The sequence below is a fragment of the Oncorhynchus tshawytscha genome, linkage group LG34, assembly GCF_018296145.1.
Source record: "Oncorhynchus tshawytscha isolate Ot180627B linkage group LG34, Otsh_v2.0, whole genome shotgun sequence".
NCBI lineage: Eukaryota > Metazoa > Chordata > Actinopteri > Salmoniformes > Salmonidae > Oncorhynchus > Oncorhynchus tshawytscha.
Window position 1 is genome coordinate 6,854,063 of NC_056462.1, and position 21,768 is coordinate 6,875,830.

The window sequence follows — 21,768 nt, forward strand, 5'->3', positions numbered from 1 at the left end:
GTGTGTGGGTCGTCCTCGACAGCTGGCCGTGACTCTTCCTCTCTCCTGTTCTCCCGGGTCGTAGGTGATGGCGGAGGACGCAGACGGGCCAGCCTGTAACCACGTGCGTTACTCCATCGTGGAGGGGAACCAGGGCAGTCCCTTCACCATTGACCCAATCAGGGGAGAGGTCAAAGTGGCACGCCAGCTAGACAGAGAGACGGTATGGTGAAACATTCATCTCTATAATGGATGGGCATTGATGGAAATACATTCAAATGCATATCTGTGAAATGTCTGAAGTTCACAGTCAATGTATATAAGCTACTTCACATATTCATTGATGTGTGTGTGTGTGTGGACATATAATTCTGTCTTCGGTGACACCTTAATTGCACTGTACATGGCAATCTAAATTAATAGCAGATACAGTTTAGCAGTCAGCTTTGCAGTATCGCTTTCAAAAGCAGTACAGAGTGAAGTTTTTATTCTCTCTCTCTCTCTCTCTCTCGCCCCCACCCCTCTTCCCCCCCTCCCCCGTCAGACATCGGGATACACCCTGACGGTGCTGGCGTCGGACAACGGCGTTCCGGCCCGCTCCAGCAGCGCCACGGTCAACATCGACGTGTCTGACGTCAACGACAACCCGCCCCTCTTCTCCCCTGCCAACTACAGCCTCGTCATCCAGGTGAGGAGAGCGGGAGGGAGGGAGGAGGCTAGTGAAGGTGGTGTAGAGGGAAAGGTGCTGGTAAAGATGGAGAGAAGAGAGGATAGAGAGAGGGAGGGATGAGGGGTGGAAGTAAAGAAAGACTGGGTGAGATGACTGAAGGTGTAAGGATTCGAAAGATGAGCGTTAATAAGGAGGAAAGCTACATTTTTTGGTATCAGGGAGGAAGGGAGAGACGAGTGGAGGGACAGATTGGGCAAATAAGGATAGTTGATGCACCATCAGGTATCTCTGTCTTTACTTTTGAGGAGCCGACAGTGAAAACCAGAAACGTCATTTCGGAGAAACTCTAAAATCTGATACAGGGATTTGGTATCTGTGCACACACATCGCTTAGCCTTCGAGAAAGAAAAAGATTGCTTCACAAGATTGATTCCCACATAAAATCCCCTCTCCAGCTCTCTCACACACCTAAAATCGTAGCAAGCATTCGTTACTGCCTACAGTACCTCCTGAATTGTAAGTCTCAACCACTTCTTTTTCCCGCAGGAGAATCGTCCAATGGGGACCACGGTTGTCCAGCTCATTGCGACTGACCGGGACGCCACGCACAACGGGCCGCCGTTTGTCTTCGCCATTATCGACGGCAATGAGGGCGGTGTGTTCGAGGTGAACCAACAGGGGGTGCTGTTGGTGGTGGAAGAGCTGAAGAGGAAAACCAAGGAGAACTACCTGCTGAATGTCCAGGTACTGTGGGAGCGTATGGAGAGACGAGGCATGGTGTTGGTTAGACACTTTATCTCCTTCTATTACTGTTTCCTTCTCTTTCTCTCCTTCTATTACTGTTTCCTTCTCTTTCCTTCTATTACTGTTTCCTTCTGTTTCTCTCCTTCTATTACTGTTTCCTTCTCTTTCTCTCCTTCTATTACTGTTTCCTTCTCTTTCTCTCCTTCTATTACTGTTTCCTTCTCTTTCTCTCCTTCTATTACTGTTTCCTTCTCTTTCTCTCCTTCTATTACTGTTTCCTTCTCTTTCTCTCCTTCTATTACTGTTTCTCTCCTTCTATTACTGTTTCTCTCCTTCTATTACTGTTTCTCTCCTTCTATTACTGTTTCCTTCTGTTTCTCTCCTTCTATTACTGTTTCTCTCCTTCTATTACTGTTTCCTTCTGTTTCTCTCCTTCTATTACTGTTTCCTTCTGTTTCTCTCCTTCTATTACTGTTCTCTATTACTGTTTCCCTTCTGTTTCTCTCCTTATTACTTTCTCTCCTTCTATTACTGTTTCCTTTCTATTACTGTTTTTCTCTCCTTCTATTACTGTTTCTCTCCTTCTATTACTGTTTCTCTCCTTCTATTACTGTTTCCTTCTCTTTTCTCTCCTTCTATTACTGTTTCCTTCTGTTTCTCTCCTTCTATTACTGTTTCTCTCCTTCTATTACTGTTTCTCTCCTTCTATTACTGTTTCTCTCCTTCTATTACTGTTTCTCTCCTTCTATTACTGTTTCTTCTTCTGTTTCTCTCCTTCTATTACTGTTTCCTTCTGTTTCTCTCCTTCTATTACTGTTTCCTTCTGTTTCTCTCCTTCTATTACTGTTTCTCTCCTTCTATTACTGTTTCTCTCCTTCTATTACTGTTTCTCTCCTTCTATTACTGTTTCTCTCCTTCTATTACTGTTTCTCTCCTTCTATTACTGTTTCTCTCCTTCTATTACTGTTTCTCTCCTTCTATTACTGTTTCTCTCCTTCTATTACTGTTTCCTTCTGTTTCTCTCCTTCTATTACTGTTTCCTTCTGTTTCTCTCCTTCTATTACTGTTTCCTTCTGTTTCTCTCCTTCTATTACTGTTTCCTTCTGTTTCTCTCCTTCTATTACTGTTTCCTTCTGTTTCTCTCCTTCTATTACTGTTTCCTTCTGTTTCTCTCCTTCTATTACTGTTTCCTTCTGTTTCTCTCCTATTACTGTTTCCTTCTGTTTCTCTCCTCCTATTACTGTTTCTCTCCTTCTATTACTGTTTCTCTCCTTCTATTACTGTTTCTCTCCTTCTATTACTGTTTCTCTCCTTCTATTACTGTTTCTCTCCTTCTATTACTGTTTCTCTCCTTCTATTACTGTTTCTCTCCTTCTATTACTGTTTCCTTCTGTTTCTCTCCTTCTATTACTGTTTCCTTCTGTTTCTCTCCTTCTATTACTGTTTCCTTCTGTTTCTCTCCTTCTATTACTGTTTCTCTCCTTCTATTACTGTTTCCTTCTGTTTCTCTCCTTCTATTACTGTTTCCTTCTGTTTCTCTCCTTCTATTACTGTTTCCTTCTGTTTCTCTCCTTCTATTACTGTTTCTCTCCTTCTATTACTGTTTCCTTCTGTTTCTCTCCTTCTATTACTGTTTCCTTCTGTTTCTCTCCTTCTATTACTGTTTCCTTCTGTTTCTCTCCTTCTATTACTGTTTCCTTCTGTTTCTCTCCTTCTATTACTGTTTCCTTCTGTTTCTCTCCTTCTATTACTGTTTCTCTCCTTCTATTACTGTTTCTCTCCTTCTATTACTGTTTCTCTCCTTCTATTACTGTTTCCTTCTGTTTCTCTCCTTCTATTACTGTTTCCTTCTGTTTCTCTCCTTCTATTACTGTTTCCTTCTGTTTCTCTCCTTCTATTACTGTTTCCTTCTGTTTCTCTCCTTCTATTACTGTTTCTCTCCTTCTATTACTGTTTCCTTCTGTTTCTCTCCTTCTATTACTGTTTCTCTCCTTCTATTACTGTTTCCTTTCTATTACTCTTTCTCTCCTTCATACATTACTGTTTCCTTCTGTTTCTCTTACTGTTTCCTTCTGTTTCTCTCCTTCTATTACTGTTTCCTTCTGTTTCTCTCCTTCTATTACTGTTTCTCTCCTTCTATTACTGTTTCCTTCTGTTTCTCTCCTTCTATTACTGTTTCTCTCCTTCTATTACTGTTTCTTCTGTTTCTTCTATTACTGTTTCCTTCTGTTTCTCTCCTTCTATTACTGTTTCCTTTACTGTTTCTCTCCTTCTATTACTGTTTCTCTCCTTCTATTACTGTTTCTCTCCTTCTATTACTGTTTCTCTCCTTCTATTACTGTTTCTCTCCTTCTATTACTGTTTCTCTCCTTCTATTACTGTTTCCTTCTGTTTCTCTCCTTCTATTACTGTTTCCTTCTGTTTCTCTCCTTCTATTACTGTTTCTCTCCTTCTATTACTGTTTCTCTCCTTCTATTACTGTTTCCTTCTGTTTCTCTCCTTCTATTACTGTTTCCTTCTGTTTCTCTCCTTCTATTACTGTTTCCTTCTGTTTCTCTCCTTCTATTACTGTTTCCTTCTGTTTCTCTCCTTCTATTACTGTTTCTCTCCTTCTATTACTGTTTCTCTCCTTCTATTACTGTTTCTCTCCTTCTATTACTGTTTCTCTCCTTCTATTACTGTTTCTCTCCTTCTATTACTGTTTCCTTCTGTTTCTCTCCTTCTATTACTGTTTCTCTCCTTCTATTACTGTTTCTCTCCTTCTATTACTGTTTCTCTCCTTCTATTACTGTTTCTCTCCTTCTATTACTGTTTCTCTCCTTCTATTACTGTTTCTCTCCTTCTATTACTGTTTCTCTCCTTCTATTACTGTTTCCTTCTCTTTCTCTCCTTCTAGTACTGTTTCCTTCTGTTTCTCTCCTTCTATTACTGTTTCCTTCTGTTTCTCTCCTTCTATTACTGTTTCCTTCTGTTTCTCTCCTTCTATTACTGTTTCCTTCTGTTTCTCTCCTTCTATTACTGTTTCCTTCTGTTTCTCTCCTATTACTGTTTCCTTCTGTTTCTCTCCTATTACTGTTTCCTTCTGTTTCTCTCCTTCTATTACTGTTTCTCTCCTTCTATTACTGTTTCTCTTCTATTACTGTTTCTCTCCTCTATTACTGTTTCCTTCTGTTTCTCTCCTTCTATTACTGTTTCCTTCTGTTTCTCTCCTTCTATTACTGTTTCCTTCTGTTTCTCTCCTTCTATTACTGTTTCCTTCTCTTTCTCTCCTTCTATTACTGTTTCCTTCTCTTTCTCTCCTTCTATTATTGTTTCCTTCTCTTTCTCTCCTTCTATTACTGTTTCCTTCTGTTTCTCTCCTTCTATTACTGTTTCCTTCTGTTTCTCTCCTTCTATTACTGTTTCCTTCTCTTTCTCTCCTTCTATTATTGTTTCCTTCTCTTTCTCTCCTTCTATTACTGTTTCTCTCCTTCTATTACTGTTTCTCTCCTTCTATTACTGTTTCTCTCCTTCTATTACTGTTTCTCTCCTTCTATTACTGTTTCTCTCCTTCTATTACTGTTTCCTTCTCTTTCTCTCCTATTACTGTTTCCTTCTGTTTCTCTCCTTCTATTACTGTTTCTCTCCTTCTATTACTGTTTATCTCCTTCTATTACTGTTTCCTTCTCTTTCTCTCCTTCTATTACTGTTTCCTTCTCTTTCTCTCCTTCTATTACTGTTTCCTTCTCTTTCTCTCCTTCTATTACTGTTTCCTTCTCTTTCTCTCCTTCTATTACTGTTTCCTTCTGTTTCTCTCCTTCTATTACTGTTTCCTTCTGTTTCTCTCCTTCTATTACTGTTTCCTTCTGTTTCTCTCCTTCTATTACTGTTTCCTTCTGTTTCTCTCCTTCTATTACTGTTTCCTTCTCTTTTCTCTCCTTCTATTACTGTTTCCTTCTCTTTCTCTCCTTCTATTACTGTTTCCTTCTCTTTCTCTCCTTCTATTACTGTTTCCTTCTCTTTCTCTCCTTCTATTACTGTTTCCTTCTCTTTCTCTCCTTCTATTACTGTTTCCTTCTCCTTCTATTACTGTTTCTTTCTCTCCTTCTATTACTGTTTCCTTCTCTTTCTCTCCTTCTTCTATTACTGTTTCCTTCTGTTTCCTCTCTTCTATTACTGTTTCCTTCTCTTTCTCTCCTATTACTGTTTCCTTCTCTTTCTCTCCTTCTATTACTGTTTCCTTCTCTTTCTCTCCTTCTATTACTGTTTCCTTCTCTTTCTCTCCTTCTATTACTGTTTCTCTCCTTCTATTACTGTTTCTCTCCTTCTATTACTGTTTCTCTCCTTCTATCACTGTTTCCTTCTCTTTCTCTCCTTCTATTACTGTTTCCTTCTGTTTCTCTCCTTCTATTACTGTTTCCTTCTCTTTATCTCCTTCTATTACTGTTTCCTTCTCTTTCTCTCCTTCTATTACTGTTTCCTTCTCTGTATCTCTCGCTCTCTGTGTATCTCTCTGTATTTCTCTTTCTTGCTCTCTTTCTCTCTCCACCCCCTCTACTCCTCCATAATACTTATACTTACCTCTCTTTCTCTCTCCACCCCCTCTACTCCTCCATAATACTTATACTTACCTCTCTTTCTCTCTCCACCCCCTCTACTCCTCCATAATACTTATACTTACCTCTCTTTCTCTCTCCACCCCTCTACTCCTCCATAATACTTATACTTACCTCTCTTTCTCTCTCCACCCCCTCTACTCCTCCATAATACTTATACTTACCTCTCTTTCTCGCCCTCTGCAGCTGCCCACTGTGATAAACCTCTCTTAGAGACATCATAATGATGACAAGATCTATAGCGTCAAATCGACATAATCACCATGCATTTAAAAAAAAGTCCCGCTGCCCTCTCTCGCACCGATTGAATCAGAGTGCAAGGCAGAATGTCTCACGTGAGAGGCATAGTGCAGAGCTCTGCAGCCAGCTCGCGTGTTGCCAGTCGGTGAACTACTGCCCTCTCTCTCTCCCCCCGAGGAGAAAAGGAGTAGGCGGATGAGAAAGAAGTGCGATTCCTCGACTCCGACTGACGTTCGGGAACGCTGCAGATAGAAATAGATGGAATAGAGCCGAGACGGTTTCCCCCTACTCTGCCCGACGGACAATTCTATCTGTTCTACACGGTGTATTTCTCTCTTTAACGTTTGACAATCCTCCTGAACACGCGGGATTCCGTTTTTGTCCTGTGGGGTTTGGCCATGTCATTCTCGGGACGGACTCGAAATGCCGCGGCTCCTCTGGACGCGTAAACGCCCTTTCAAATTCAGGTCGGGTGTTTATTCGTCTGAGTGTCGGTGGACGAGCAGGTTCAGCCCCAGGAGAATGGAAGAGCGTAAGCTCCCTCTAGTGTGGGAAAGTGGAGCTGCGTACAGCCACACGGCGATTTGAATGGCAAAGAGATATGGAGCACTTTCAACATTTTGTCTTGTTTTTGTGTTGTTGCTGTACCTCTGTATGTCATCTGGACATTCTCCTAAGCTCCCTTGGAAGATAAGTTAACGATGTGGATATGATGTCGTATAGTAAACATGCACACTGCCGTGCGGCTGGAGGAGTGATGGTCAATCCTCGGTCTAGTGTAGTTATGCTGTTGCCTCGTGTGTGGGCGATGTGGGGATTGCGGAGTGATAGTTGGTTCAGGCTGCGTTAACGTTATTGCCAAAATGGGGGCAGTTATTTGGGCTCATCCGTTGTTAGAAATGATGCGTTTGTTAACTCGAATGAATGGAAACGGTCAAATGGGTGAGTTGTGTCTTCGGTTTCGAGACATTTTCTAACCGGGCCTAAGTCCTAGTCTGAGTTTTTGAGAATCACATGAAAGCTTTTAGTTGGATCACCGCACAATTTGGGTCTCTCTCTCGCTCTCTTTTGCAACAGACGCAGAGTGTGACTCATCCCTCTCCCTTTTCTCCCTCCTCCAGGTGGCCGACAGCGGCAAGCCCCAGCTCCTCTCCACGGCCTACATCAGCATCCGGGTCATCGACGAGAGTGTCTACCCGCCTGCCGTCTTCCCACTGGACATCTACATCTCTGTCGCCGGCGAGGAGTACCCCGGCGGCGTGCTCGGCAAAATCCACGCCACCGACCAGGACATTTACGACACGCTAACGTACCGTCTCGCACCTTCATCGTCCTCGGATAACGGCGAAGACGCTCTGTTCGCCGTCTCCGCCGCGGACGGCAAAGTCATCGCCCAGCGCCCGCTCGACGTGGGCCACTACCCACTCAACGTCACCGTCACCGACGGGCGCTTTTCGGCGACGGCCGACGTGAACGTGCACGTGCGCCAGGCGACCCGCCAGGCGCTGGACAACTCCATCGCCGTGCGCTTCGCCGCCATCGCCCCCGAGGAGTTCGTCGGCGACTACTGGCGTACGTTCCAGCGGGCGCTGAGGAACATAGCGGGGGTGAGACGCAGCGAGGTGCAGCTGGTTAGTCTGCAGCCCTCGGAGCAGGGGACAGGAGACCTGGATGTTCTACTGGCTCTGGAGAAGTCTGGGAGTCCCTACCAGCCACAGGAGGTAAGAACCATGACCACGGCTCCTTCACAAAAAAACGACTCAGAGTAGGAGTGCTGATCTAGGATCAGCTCCTTCCCCTGTCCAGATCAGTCCTGTTAATAGCGATCTGAAAGGCAAAACTGTTTCTAGATCAGCACTCACACACTTTATCAATATGTAGCAACGATAGTGACTTTGTTTCAAAGTATAACCAATGTGGTTATAATACCGATTAATAATAACATATCTAATAATATAAGGCAATATAATATAAGGCAATATAATGCTTGTAATCATGATGATAGTGATATTAGCTTTCTCCTAACATATAATATGGCAAACTATGTATAAATAGCTTTTTAAAATGGCTGTCTTTCTTCTACGAACATAAAAGTAAGAAAAGAAGACAGGCAACCGCAGAAATTGACGGAATGTATTTACAGTTGTGAAATAGAATCAAAACTCTAGAATTCAACATGAAGAATAATCAAAAATGCGATCATTAGGCGGTGCACATCAAAATAACATCTAGCAACTTTAGTAGATCTCTTGGTGTAATGGCTGAAGGGTCGGGTCGACGGTTGCTGGTCCCGGCAAGAGCCACCCCTGAGTTCCTGTTACATTGAAATGAACATGTCCGTGGAAGGACTTCATGTCGACCGTTCAGTCTTTTTAACGTCTGTCCCATTGCTCCTCCAGGTGGTCTTCCGCAAGCTCAACTCGTCTGCGGCGGTCATCGAGGAAATGACAGGCGTGCGCATCGTGCGCGTGGTCAAGAAGCTGTGCGCCGGCGTGGACTGCCCGCTGCGCTTCTGCGACGAGGTCATCAGCCTGGACAGGGCGATCATGTCCACCTATAGCACGGCCCGCCTCAGCTTCGTCACGCCACGACACCAGCGCACGGCTACTTGTCAATGTGAAGGTACTGACAGACACACACACACACACACACACAGAGACGTACATGGGCCTAAACACACACACACGGAGACACACACAAACACACACACACACATAGGCATAGCTGCGCATAAACAGACACATACACACACACACGCAAAACACACACACCTTTACTCCTCCCGCCCCATCACTCACAAACACACATACACATAGGCATAGATGCATATAAACAGACACACACACACACACACACAAAACACACATACCTTTACCCCTCACGCCCCATCACACACAGACACACCTAAACCACCACACCCCTGACCCCATGCCATCCTGACTTCATCTTGGCTCGCGTTGTTGTTCCAGGTGGCAAGTGCCCCACGGTGAACAAGCTGTGTGATGCCAGCCCCTGTCCAGAGGGCATGGAGTGTGTGGCAGACCGGAAGGAGGCCAGGTATAGCTGTGTGTGTCCAGATGGTGGCAAGCAGGGCAAGTGCTCCGGTAAGACCAGACTCACCTCTCATCCTGTCTGACTCTCTCTCTTTCCCTCTTTCCCTCGCTCTCTCTCTCTCTCTCTCTCTCTCTCTCTCTCTCTCTCTCTCTCTCTGAACCCACTGTTTGTTTGGTCTCTGTACTCACTGCCTAGTTATCAGTCTCTCCCTCCTCTATCTCTCTCCCCCGCATACTTATCCTTACCTCTCTTTATCCCTCCCCTCCTCCCCTCTCAGACGGCCAGTCCCTGACGTTCAGCGGGACGGGCTATGTGAAGTACCGTTTGATGGAGAATGAGAATAAGGAGGAGATGAAGCTGTCCCTTAGGCTGAGGACCTTCTCCAGCCACGCCACCGTCATGTACGCCAAGGGCACCGACTACAGCATCCTGGAGGTGGGTCAAAGGTCAAACACAGTGTGCGTCGTGTCCATGCGAGAAAGGCGCCAGATTCTAGCTACTAGCTACAGATGATAAAAGATCTCCTTCCCACACCATTTCAAGTCCACCATAGTCCCCCCCCTGGCTTGGGCATGATATCGCTGTAAACAAACCCCTTTCTTGTCTGTGCTGTGGGTACTGTCCTGTTTATTGTGAGTCTGCTGCTCCAGCTCCCAGTCTCATGCCCAATCCTCCTATTAGCCCACGTTATCCTGTGTAGGAAACAGCCTGATAAGCGCTAGCTGCCAGGACCTGCCCTCGGGGGCCACCCCGCTGTGTGCTGTTGGTCTTAGTCGGCCATTTTTCATCCTCACGTGAAAGGGCTCTGGGAATGCGGTGGTGGGCTGCATGTAAAACAACACGCGGCCGTGCTATTTGAAGGGAATGCTGGGAGGGAAGCGGAAAGCACTTTCTCACACATTCCTCTCTGTGGTACTGTCTAGTTGCCAGAGGATCAGCTATTCCCCATATAGTGCACTACTTTTGAGCAGGGCCCATATAGGGCTCTGGTGAAAAGTAGTGCACTATAAAGGGAATAGGGTGCCATTTGGGACACGGACCTAGGGCTCCAAGGGAGTTAGCCTGAATATCACAAGACATAATGTCATACTGTGAGATGCGCTATATGTGCAAAAGTATGTGGACAGCCCTTCAAATGAGTGGATTCGGCTGTTTCAGTCATACCCGTTGCTGGTGTATGAAATCGAGCACACCGCCATGCAACCTTCGCAGACAAACATTGGCAGTAGAACGGCCTGACTGCAGAGCTCAGTCACTTTCAACGTGGCACCGTCATAGGATGCCACCATTCCAACAAGTCAGTGTGTCAAATTTCTGCCCTGCCGGAGCGGCCCCGGTCAACTGTAGAAATACCGCACCTCTAGACTAGATACTGCGAATAGTAGTAATATAGTGTTAAATATCTGTGTGTGTAAACTGTACAGTAGTCAATGGTACCAGATTGTGCTCTTCGTGGAACTTCCAATTGAACGTTCACATTATGCGTCATATACCACACCCCCTCGTGTCCTTATTGCTTAATTATGGTAGCCCTACCGTGGCTAGGTGAACATTTAGCCATATTGCTTATATTTATCCAGTCTGGTTAGATCTACAGAAGTTACTATGGTGGGTAGAGACTAACTGTTCAATCTGGACGGGGCCTAACTCTCCTTTCTCTCTGTCTCGCTCTCTCTCTCTCTCTGTATCTCTCTCTGTATCTCTCCCTGTATCTCTTTCTCTCTCTGTCTCTCTCTCTGTATCTCTCTCTGTATCTCTCTGTATCTCTCTCTCTCTCTGTATCTCTCTCTCTCTGTATCTCTCTCTCTCTGTATCTCTCTCTCTCTGTATCTCTCTCTCTCTCTCTCTGTATCTCTCTCTCTCTGTATCTATCTCTCTCTCTCTCTCTCTCTCTCTATCTCTCTCTCTCTCTCTCTCTGTATGTATCTCTCTCTCTCTCTCTCTCTCTGTATCTCTCTCTCTCTGTATCTCTCTCTCTGTCTCTTTCTCTGTATCTCTCTCTGTATCTCTCTCTGTATCTCTCTCTCTCTCTCTGTATCTCTCTCTCTCTCTCTCTCTCTCTGTCTATATCTCTCTCTGTATCTCTCTGTCTCTGTCTCTGTCTCCCTTTCTCCTGTCAGATTGTGAATGGCCGCCTGCAGTACAAGTTTGACTGCGGAAGCGGCCCGGGAATCGTCTCTGTACACAGCACCCAGGTCAACGACGGCGACTGGCACACGGTCACCCTTGAGGTGGATGGCAACTACGCCAAACTAGTCCTGGACCGCGTGCACGCCGCCTCAGGCACAGCGCCCGGTACTCTGCGCACACTCAACCTGGACAACAGCGTCTACTTCGGCGGGCACGTGCGCCAGCACGCCTCCTCCACCGCTGGGCGCCACGGTCGCAGCTTGCCCGTCAACAATGGGCTCCGAGGCTGCGTGGAAGCCATCGTGCTCAACGGCCAAGAATTGCCGCTCAACACCAAGGCGCGTGGTGCCCACGCCGTGCTGGAGGACGTGGTGGACGTGGCGCCCGGGTGCGTGCTGGCGCCCGCCGCCGAGGGCTGCTCCAGCAACCCCTGCACCAATGGGGGCAGCTGCTCCTCACTGGCCAACGGAGGTACGGGGCTCCCGTTGTGGTTTTTGTCGCCTGGTGTCGTGTTTATTCAAGTCGCTCCTCAACCTAGCCTGCTTATAATCTTCAACGTTGGATTATTTAAAGATAATAATTACTTTATCATCCAAATGTGTGTTTCTGAAACCCAAAGTTAAAGTATACAGCTGTAATCTTCAGTCCTCAAGCCAAACCCGTTTAACCCACAATCGGTATCCCTCAGTCTGTCCAGCGCCTCTATTCTAATCAACACAAAGACCAATTATATTTCTCCCCAGGAGCCCTGTGAACACAGACATCAAGAAATGACCTTAGAACTACAATAGAAATGCCCTACATTTTTTTCTTATGCCTTCTCTGCTATTTCCCCAGGTTACTTCTGTAAGTGCAAGGCTTCGTTCATGGGTACTCACTGTGAGATTGGCATCAGCCCATGTGCCTCCAACCCCTGCCTGTACGGGGGAACCTGTGTTCCGCGCGGCGACGACCTCTACTGCCAGTGCAGAGGGCAGTACTCAGGACAACGGTATGGATCTGTCTCAGTCATATTTATGATACTTTTATATCCATCGTGACTGTTTAAGAGTTAAAGTTGAATTATAGATTCGGGAGCTCAGACGAGACATTTTTCCAAACATTTGCTAAAATAGTGCTGGTTAAAGCTGACAGATATAATGATTTATTACTTGTTATAAACATGGTATAAAAGAAAATGTTGCCCTCTTACCAATTTCAATGTTTGGATCAAATCTTTAAAAATATATATATATTCTGTTTTGGCATGTGTTGTAGAGGAAACGATCTCGGCTTAACTGCGTTCCCAAATCCATCATTCCGTAATTGTTTTTTTTTGCTCATGTCCAGGGCTCGGTATTCTCCATCAAGTGTAAAAACGTTAGCGCTCTGTTAGCTCACTCTGAAATGAACATCGATCCTGAGCTCATGTTGATGAAAACCGGAGGAGTTGATCTGTAGGAAACGGCATTGAGCATTTCCGCGGCGCTGAAATCACATGCGAACATATACAGTTGAAGTCAAGACGTTTACATACACTTAGGTTGGAGTCATTAAAACTCGTTTTTCAACCACTCCACAAATTACTTGTTAACAAACTATTGTTTTGGCAAGTTGGTTAGGGCATCTACTTTGTGCATGACACAAGTAATTTTTCCAACAATTGTTTACAGACAGATTATTTCACGTATAATTCACTGTATCACAATTCCAGTGGGCCAGAAGTTTACATACACTAAGTTGACTGTGCCTTTAAACAGTTAGGAAAATTTCAGAAAATTATGTCATTGCTTTAGAAACTTCTGATGGGCTAATTGACATAATTTGAGTCAATTAGAGGTGTACCTGTGGATGTATTTCAAGGCCTACCTTCAAACTCAGTGCCTCTTTGCTTGACATCATGGGAGAATCAAAAGAAATCAGCCAAGACCTCAGAAACAGAATGTAGACCCCCCACAAGTCTGGTTCATCCTTGGGAGCAATTTCCAAACACCTGACGGTACCACGTTCATCTGTACAAACAATAGTATGCAAGTGTAAACACCATGGGACCACGCAGCCGTCATACTGCTCAGGAAGGAGACGCGTTCTGTCTTCTAGAGATGACCGTTTGCATCTGCACATGGGGACAAAGATGGTACTTTTTGGAGAAATGTCCTCTGGTCTGATGAAACAAAAATAGAAAGGACCATCGTTATGTTTGGAGGAAAAGGGGGAAGCTTGCAAACCGAAGAACACCATCCCAACCGTGAAGCACGAGGGTGGCAGCATCATGTTGTGGGGGTGCTTTGCTGCAGGAGGGTCTGGTGCACTTCACAAAATAGATGGCACCATGAGGGAAAATTATGTGGATATATTGAAGCAACATCTCAAGACATAAGTTAAAGCTTGGTTGCAAATGGGTCTTCCAAATGGACAATGACCCCAAGCATACTTCCAAAGTTGTGGCAAAATGGCTTAAGGACAACAAAGTCAAGGTATTGGAGTGGCCATCAGAAAGCCCTGACCTCAATCCCATAGAAAATGTGTAGGCAGAACTGAAAAAGCGTGTTTTGAGCAAGGAGGACTACAAACCTGACTCAGTTACACCAGCTCTGTCAGGAGGAATGGGCCACAATTCACCCAATTTATTGTGGGAAGCTTGTGGAAGGCTACCCGAAACTTTTGACCCAAGTTAAACAATTTGAAGGCAATGCTACCAAATACTAATTGAGTGAATGTAAACTTCTGGCCCACTGGGAATGTGATGAAAGAAATTAAAGCTGAAATAAATCATTCTCTCTACTATTATTACTATTATTCTGACATTTCACATTCTTAAAATAAACTGGTGATTCTAACTCACCGAAGACGGGGTATTTTTACAAGGATTACATGTCAGGAATTGTGAAAAGCTGAGTTTAAATGTATTTGGCTAAGGTGTATGTAAACTTTCGACTTCAACTGTAGATAATTCTCTATAAAATGCGGTATGTTTTGGATTCTTAGTTTTTAAGATATTAGGATTAAGCATCGGATCAGTGACCGCCAGGAAATAATACTGTTATTTCTCATTACTCTTTGGTCTAGGCTGCTGTATTGAATATTTATTTTCCACCACAGGTGCCAGGTGGGGCCATACTGCACAGACAACCCCTGTAAAAACAGTGGGAAGTGCATTGACAGTCTGGATGGTCCTGTGTGTGAGTGTGAACAGGGATTCCAGGGTGACAGGTATGTGTGCGCAAAGGTTTGCCGTCTTACTTCTCAAAGCTACCATTTTTCCAGTAGTAGATTTTCCAAACTACTATCTTTTACTGTTAATGTGCTACTCTCTTCTAATCCTCCCCGTCCTTTGTCGTGGTGCAGGTGCCTCAGTGATGTGGACGAGTGCCTGAAGAACCCGTGCTCCAACGGCGGCCAATGCCAGAACACCTACGGCTCGTATTCCTGCAACTGCTCCCTGGGCAACATCGGGCGGCTATGCGAACTCCGCTCCGAGGTCCGCAACGAGTTCGTCTCCACCTCCTGGAACATCGGTCTTGAAGAAGTCATCGGTATTGTCGTCTTTGTGGCCTCCATTTTCCTCCTGGTCGTCCTCTTCGTGGTCATCCGCAAGAGGGCGTGCCGAAGAAAGTCCAAGTCTAACGACGACAAGCGCAGCCCGGGAGGCTTAGGAGCGCCGCACTCCTTCCTCCAGCGACCCTACTTTGACGCAAAGCTTTGTAAGAACATTTACTCGGACATTCCGCCGCAGGTGCCTGTTCGCCCCAGCTCGTACACACCCAGCATCCCCAGCGACTCACGCAACAACCTGGACCGCAACTCGTTCGAGGGCTCGGCCATCCCCGAGCACCCCGAGTTCAGCACGTTCAACCCGGACACGATGCACGGACACCGCAAGACGGTGGCCGTGTGCAGCGTGGCGCCCAACCTGCCTCCGCCGCCGCCCTCCAACTCGGTCTCCGACAGCGACTCCATTCAGAAGCCCAGCTGGGACTACGAATATGACGGTAAAGCTCCTTTACTTAAGTCCATATCTTTATTGTTGATTCATATTTGTAGATTCCCTGCTCTAGATTTTTTGGGGCTCGTTGGTGGAATTACCTTTGCATCATTCATGGGGTGTCCGATAGGGGTGGGCCGATATATATTATTAAATCAACTATCGCGATATTTGACATCGACGATAAATCGTGAAGAGCCAGACGGTATATCGTAATCTGCAAGACGATACTATTTTTGAACTTTACAAATCAAAACTGTGCAGTTTGATAAGTTAGGCTGTATCAACAGGTCTAAATGAATTAACGAAGCCTCATTTTTTTCGCCATACTCAGATTATTTAATGAGAATGTGACTATGTTATAAATAAGGACATCATATTTACAGTCTGGAATGATCTATTTAGTCATTATCTCCCAACCCTAGTGTCCAAACCTAAAACCAAAGTACAAAAACCAAAAATGTAGCAAATCCCTGCGTGTAGTCTCTTCCGGGAATACTACTTCACCAACTTACATATTTGTTTGTCTGTGTGCATGTGCTTCTGTACTCCAGCTAAGGTAGTAGACTTGGATCACTGTTTGACCAAAAAGCCAGTGGAGGACAGTGCCTGTCACTACAACACCAGGGGCAGCATGTCTGAGGTCCAGTCCCTCAGCTCCTTCCAGTCCGAGTCCTGTGACGATAACGGTATGTATCTGAACAGAAATGGTCAACCTTGCCAGTTTAGGAATAAAAGTCCTAATACATTGACTAGATTTATTTACACCCGAAGTGAACCAAGGAAGTTTGGTCGTCTTACACACCCATATTAACGTATATATTCAAATGTAGTTTTCCTTTGGTCTTATCGACCCATAGTTGTTCTTAATATAGATCTAAATATGTCATTTTAATTTGGTTGTATAGTTTCTGAATTCTGAAGCGCTACATCAGACTCAGTGGAAAGCACACGTGGGGATGCTTGTGGAAAAGTCCTCTGGTTCTTGTACGACTGCAGTTCTTTGTAGAGTGGCCCCTTGGCTGTAGTTGACTTGTATACATGCTACGTGCTAATCATCTCTCTTTGCGTGCCGTGATTGGCTGCAACGGTGACTCTCTGGGGTCATGTGTTTTTTTCTCTCTCCCTCTTTGCTGCGGGGCTTCAGTTCCCATTTGGATCAAATCGGTTCACAGACCCAGAACACGGTTTTAACTAGGGGTCAGCGTGTAAGTCCTCAATCACCTCGGTACAGAAGGAAGCGATCAAAGAGAACATTTTTGCAATATTCTCTAAGGCATGAAAAAAACTCTCTCTTTCTGTTCTCTCTCGCACTCTACTCAACTCTAGTCACAAAACAGGCTTGCTTGTACAGGCTTCCCCGCTGAAGTGGCAAGAGGGGAAATTAGCATTAGCCAAGGAAGTTAGCAAATTAGCATTAGCCAAGGAAGTTAGCAAATTAGCATTAGCCAAGGAAGTTAGCAAATTAGCATTAGCCAAGGAAGTTAGCAAGTTAGCATCATAACATGATTTTAAGTTATTTACTTGAATGTCCCTTTTTTGTTTGTCTCTCTTTTTGCATGTGTTTCTTTTTAAACAAAATCTAGCCACGGATGCATGTTTGAGGAAGACAGTGAAGAGCATTAAGCAAGGGTATAAAGTACAGTACATATTCAGTAAATAAATTATTCTTCTCCCATATCTGCCCTCATTTCACGTTGGGTTGTAGGGAATGTGTTTGCCATCAATCACCACAACCTTCATCTGTACTTACCCTTAACCTCACCGTGAAAACCTGCAGGATTTCTGATACATTGATCTAATGTATTTATCATAGATATTTTTACAGTATGTCTATATAGAAAATATTTCAACTTCTTTGTGAAGTATTATTTAGTTTTGACTGTATTTGGACAAAATATAGTCTTAGCTATTTTAGGGCTTGAAAGGCATTTTTATCCTTGAGAATTTCTCTGATCCTTCCTTCCATACTGTCAATGGCACCCCTGTATGTTGTTGCTGTGTGTTCTCTTGCACAAAGACCAAACTCCCTCTCCACCGTGTCCCGTTCCACCTCCGTGTTGTGACCATTGAAAACCACAAACATCCAAATGTAGACGTCCTTCAATATCATGCAGTCAGTCTTACCCTCCTGTCTTCCCTTCGTCCTACCCCCCCCAACCCCCAACCCAAAAACTCCATACGTTTCGGAGCGTCACAGGGAAAATAAACGTTTTTGTAGGGAAACGTTTCTCGAACGTTGATTTGACGTTTCCCCAGCAAACGTGCACTTCCATTTTGTGTTTGGTTTCTTTTTCCAAATCATTTGTACTAATGTCAAACCTCTCCTCATCTGCTCCTTTCCCTTACCTTTCACAAGCCTCCATAGTGACGGTAATCCACCTTGTCAACTCTGTTATTGACTCGGTGGAAGGAGAAGGTACTTTTTTTTTTTTACTATTATCACCTCAATCAATACTTGTTAGCCATCTGTGGTGTTTCTGTGTGGTTGCGTTCTGTAGTTTCCAGACCTGGGTTTGAACCATTTGACATCTTTCAAATACTTAGAGTGTTTGCACTTTAAAAAAAACACATTTCTATTGGTTCCATTGCAACAGGCAAGCTCAATTAAGCACAGTTTAAGTATTTTAAATGATTTTGAATACTCTTTGAAATCCAGGTCTGGTAATTTTGTTCTCTGTCCTCGGTGTCAGGATGACGAGTTAGGCCTCGGAGATGCCATTTCCTTATCCAATGATATGCCTCATCTCATTGTCATCCAAATTATTGCCATTTGAATCGCGCTGCCTAATTTGAATCTCAAAATTGAAATGTCTCACACGATTGACCAATTAACCGAGCAGCAAAGGTTTCATTTGGAAGGTGCTAGATTAATTTCCCTCGGTTGACTGTTTAAGAAAATGGCACGACTGTTGTCTGTATTGTAAGCCTGTATCTTCGCTCAGAGCAGTAGATGTTTTTTTCTTAATGTTTCATTCTTGCTCTGGGCTTCTCTCTCTCAGGTTCTTAAAATGACTTTTTTTCCCTCTCTCCTCTCCCTTCTTGCCTCGTCTAAAGAGTCTTTTTTGGCTCATGATCTCAAGAACCCAAGAGGTGACTATTTTGTCATTTGTTTGCCTGAATCCCAGTGGTCCCCCACCCCTACCCCACTTACTGTCAACCAACAAAACAATCCCATGCATGACATAGATGCTGTGAGGAAATACGACTGGAAATGTTTAAGCACTGTTTGGTCGAAACAATATCATATCGATAGTTAACAACTAAACATGGAAACTGTCTAATTTTGTCACAGTACTTCAATTCAAATCCCTGACGTAGACCCTAAAATGTGTTTTGTGCCTCCCCCTTTTTTCCCCAGTAACTATAACTGTCCCACGTTGAATGAAGTTATTCATATCCCTTTTTGGCGTCTGACACTAAAAAAACCTGGAGCCTTTTTTAAAGGAACCGTTTTGAAACGGTGCTTTGAAAATCACTAATCGTATTCACCCCATTTTGATCTCCGCACAAACCACTCCGTAAAAGCAATAACAACAAAAAAGTGTCTGTTTCAAGTGTACTACATCTTAAGGTAGTATTTGTTTATACTACGTGTGTGTACATGTGTGTATTTGCAAAGAATGTGTGTGCGTTTTTAAACTTTTTTCAGATTTTTGCGTCCTATTTTTTTTAACGAATCCAACTTAATGTGTTGGTGTGTCGTGGCAATTGCATGGTGTGGGCATTAACACGCTGCTGTTGTGTAAATGTATGTAATCTGATCTGTGCGAGTGTGTGTGCTTTGATTGAGGCTTAGGGTGGTGGCACCTGTGGTGTCTAATTATTTGCATCCTTGTCTAACAGGCTACCACTGGGACACATCTGATTGGATGCCAAGTGTTCAACTTCCTGGAATCCAGGAGTTCCCCCAGTATGAGGTTGTGGAGTCCCCGACCCCCCTGTACAGTGACCCGAACGCCATCGATACTGACTACTACCCCGGCGGCTACGACATCGAGAGCGACTTCCCGCCGCCTCCCGAGGACTTCCTCGCCCACGAGGACCTGCCCCCGCCGCCGCTGCCCGAGTATGGTGACCGCTACGACACCCTGGAACCACCCCGGAGGGACCTGGCGCCTCCTGGCAGCCCGGGTTCGAGTTTGTCCTCTGGTGTACGCCACCGCCCACCACTGCCCCAGCTCTATAGCCTTAACCAGTACCTACCACACCACCACTATCCCAGCGACGCTGAGGGCAGCCCGGGCTGCGGCGGCTCCACGGCCGCCACCACCACCCCAGCCTCCACCATGGGCGGTGCCAGCAGCTACCGGGGCGGCTACCCCATGGGGTACGGGCGGGGGGACTTTGAGGCGCCGGCGCTGGACAACATGTCCATGTCCCTGTACACGTCCACGGCCTCCTGCTCTGACATGTCGGCGTGCTGCGAGGAGTCAGAAGTTATGTTGAGCGACTATGAGAGTGGTGACGAGGACACTTTGAGCGGCTGGCCATCCCCGCACTGGACTCCCAACAGCACACTGAAGTCTGACACTGGATCCAAACAAAAGTGCCTGAACCCCCCATCTCTACCTTATGTTAACCCCTCTGCCTGTGTATGTACACACTACAACGCCACACAACACAAAGCGACACTGACACAGACACATGTACACACTTATACATACACACACAGAGCAATGAATTTGTTCACGTAAACAGGGGTTGTTGGGACTGGTCTTACTCTGAAGGCTGCTTGGCTGGGTGGCGGTGTCTTCAAGGAGATATCATTTAACAGCACTGGACCCCATAGCCTCCTCTATCTACTCAGTCCAACTCCTGCAGTACTGGAAAAATACCCGTGTTTGAGTTGGCTGTGCGATTGCTTTAAGTAAATGTCAATTATGCACAAGAAATGTCTTGACGAAAAATTACATTGATGTACAACTACGAAGAGAAAAAAAAGAAAACCATTGACAACAACGATCATGATAGATAAAACACACACTACAAGGTGATATCTGTATTTGTAGAGGTAAAACAGTGCAAACTGATTTTTGATACAAATCCTCGTTCATTTTCAATGTAAATTTAAATGTACAGTTTTGATTTTCAAGGTTTACTAGGTTTTGTAGATATTTTATGCTTTTATTTACCCCCCCCAAAAAAACACAAGTTAAATGGTGTGTTACATTATCAGTCTTACTGTTCCCTCATTCACAAGAAGAAAAAACTGAAACGTGTTTGTTTTTGTTGTTTTTTTAAAAGAAAGAAGAGCTCAGCTTTTCCAAAAACACCATGTATCTGTTGAAAGTTGATCGTCTCCTGCTCATTTCAAAAAGGGTCTTCGATGAGCGACTGCATATTCTTGTGTTGTTCTATTTTTTATTTGTTTGTTTGTAAATGGCGACTTTGGAACCTCTTTATTTTTCCACCACGAAAATGGGACCCGATTATATTTATAGTGCAAAGTTATCCATAGACACTTGACTTTTTCAGACGTCTATGTGGGTGTGAGCAGTACTATGGTCTTGTTAAGGTTTTTATTGAATACTGCCACTAGCTCACGCTTTCCTACTGGCAATAAATTATTCATAAAAAAATAGTTTGGGTGCCTTGTCTTTTATTTGCTGCCGGTGTTTCAAGTATTTAATTTAACTCAATACAACTTTATTCATCCAACTTTATTTAGGGGCAATTAAGTAAAATAAGTCTGGGTCAATCAAAGTCAACTGTAGAAATATCATGTGTATAACATACATTTTTTTCCCCAAGTCAATTGTTTTGCAATGATGGATGAAATTGATTGCCAATCAGCTTCTCATCTTTAACAAGTGATCTCAATAACAAAACCGTTGAGAGTTCTGATGGATAAACGTCCCTTTGGAAGTTAAATATAATCAAACTCGAAAGTGTAAAGACAGTTGAAATGCAAGTCTACTTTTCAAGTTAAAGGCATCATCCTGCGACACCGACTGCATACTTACAATATTTTGTCATTCATCAACCTTTACATTATAAACGATTACACCGCCCTACGCCTCAATCAAAGCACACACACTGCACAGATCAGATTAGGTTCCGTACAGTTACACCACCATATTAATGTTAACTCACACAGTGCAATTGTCACAACGCACCAACACACCCACGTGGCAAAAGCAAGCTGGAGTTGATTTGTGATGAGCTGGATTCGAATCGACTCAAATTCAAAAAGGAGCAAAGAGTAGAGTGCTGTATGTACAAGTTGAATCATGGATTTGTGATTTAACCTAAATGTGTGATTCTATTTCAGTTCATCTCATTTATTTTGGTTAGCATTTGTTCCCTTTCAAGGTTCAATGACTGCTTTTTCCTCACTGTATTTATACAGCATGAAACATGCCTTCCCTCCAAGAAACGTGCTTCCATCA

At 44.3% G+C, this 21,768-nt stretch overlaps 1 protein-coding gene across 1 annotated transcript in view; it reads left to right on the forward strand.

The window, feature by feature from the left end:
* The window catches only part of LOC112231802 (protocadherin Fat 1), a 99,425-nt gene extending 79,498 nt beyond the window's left edge, over window positions 1-19,927 (forward strand). The window contains 14 exon segments of the mRNA XM_024398577.2: window positions 65-202; window positions 524-667; window positions 1,196-1,393; window positions 7,350-7,949; window positions 8,628-8,850; window positions 9,198-9,332; window positions 9,560-9,717; window positions 11,403-11,883; window positions 12,250-12,403; window positions 14,494-14,604; window positions 14,740-15,383; window positions 15,931-16,065; window positions 19,223-19,849; window positions 19,852-19,927. Of these exon segments, the coding sequence (XP_024254345.2) occupies window positions 65-202; window positions 524-667; window positions 1,196-1,393; window positions 7,350-7,949; window positions 8,628-8,850; window positions 9,198-9,332; window positions 9,560-9,717; window positions 11,403-11,883; window positions 12,250-12,403; window positions 14,494-14,604; window positions 14,740-15,383; window positions 15,931-16,065; window positions 19,223-19,849; window positions 19,852-19,907 (3,804 nt within the window). The 3' untranslated portion in view covers window positions 19,908-19,927.
* The last annotated feature ends 1,841 nt before the right edge of the window (window positions 19,928-21,768 follow it).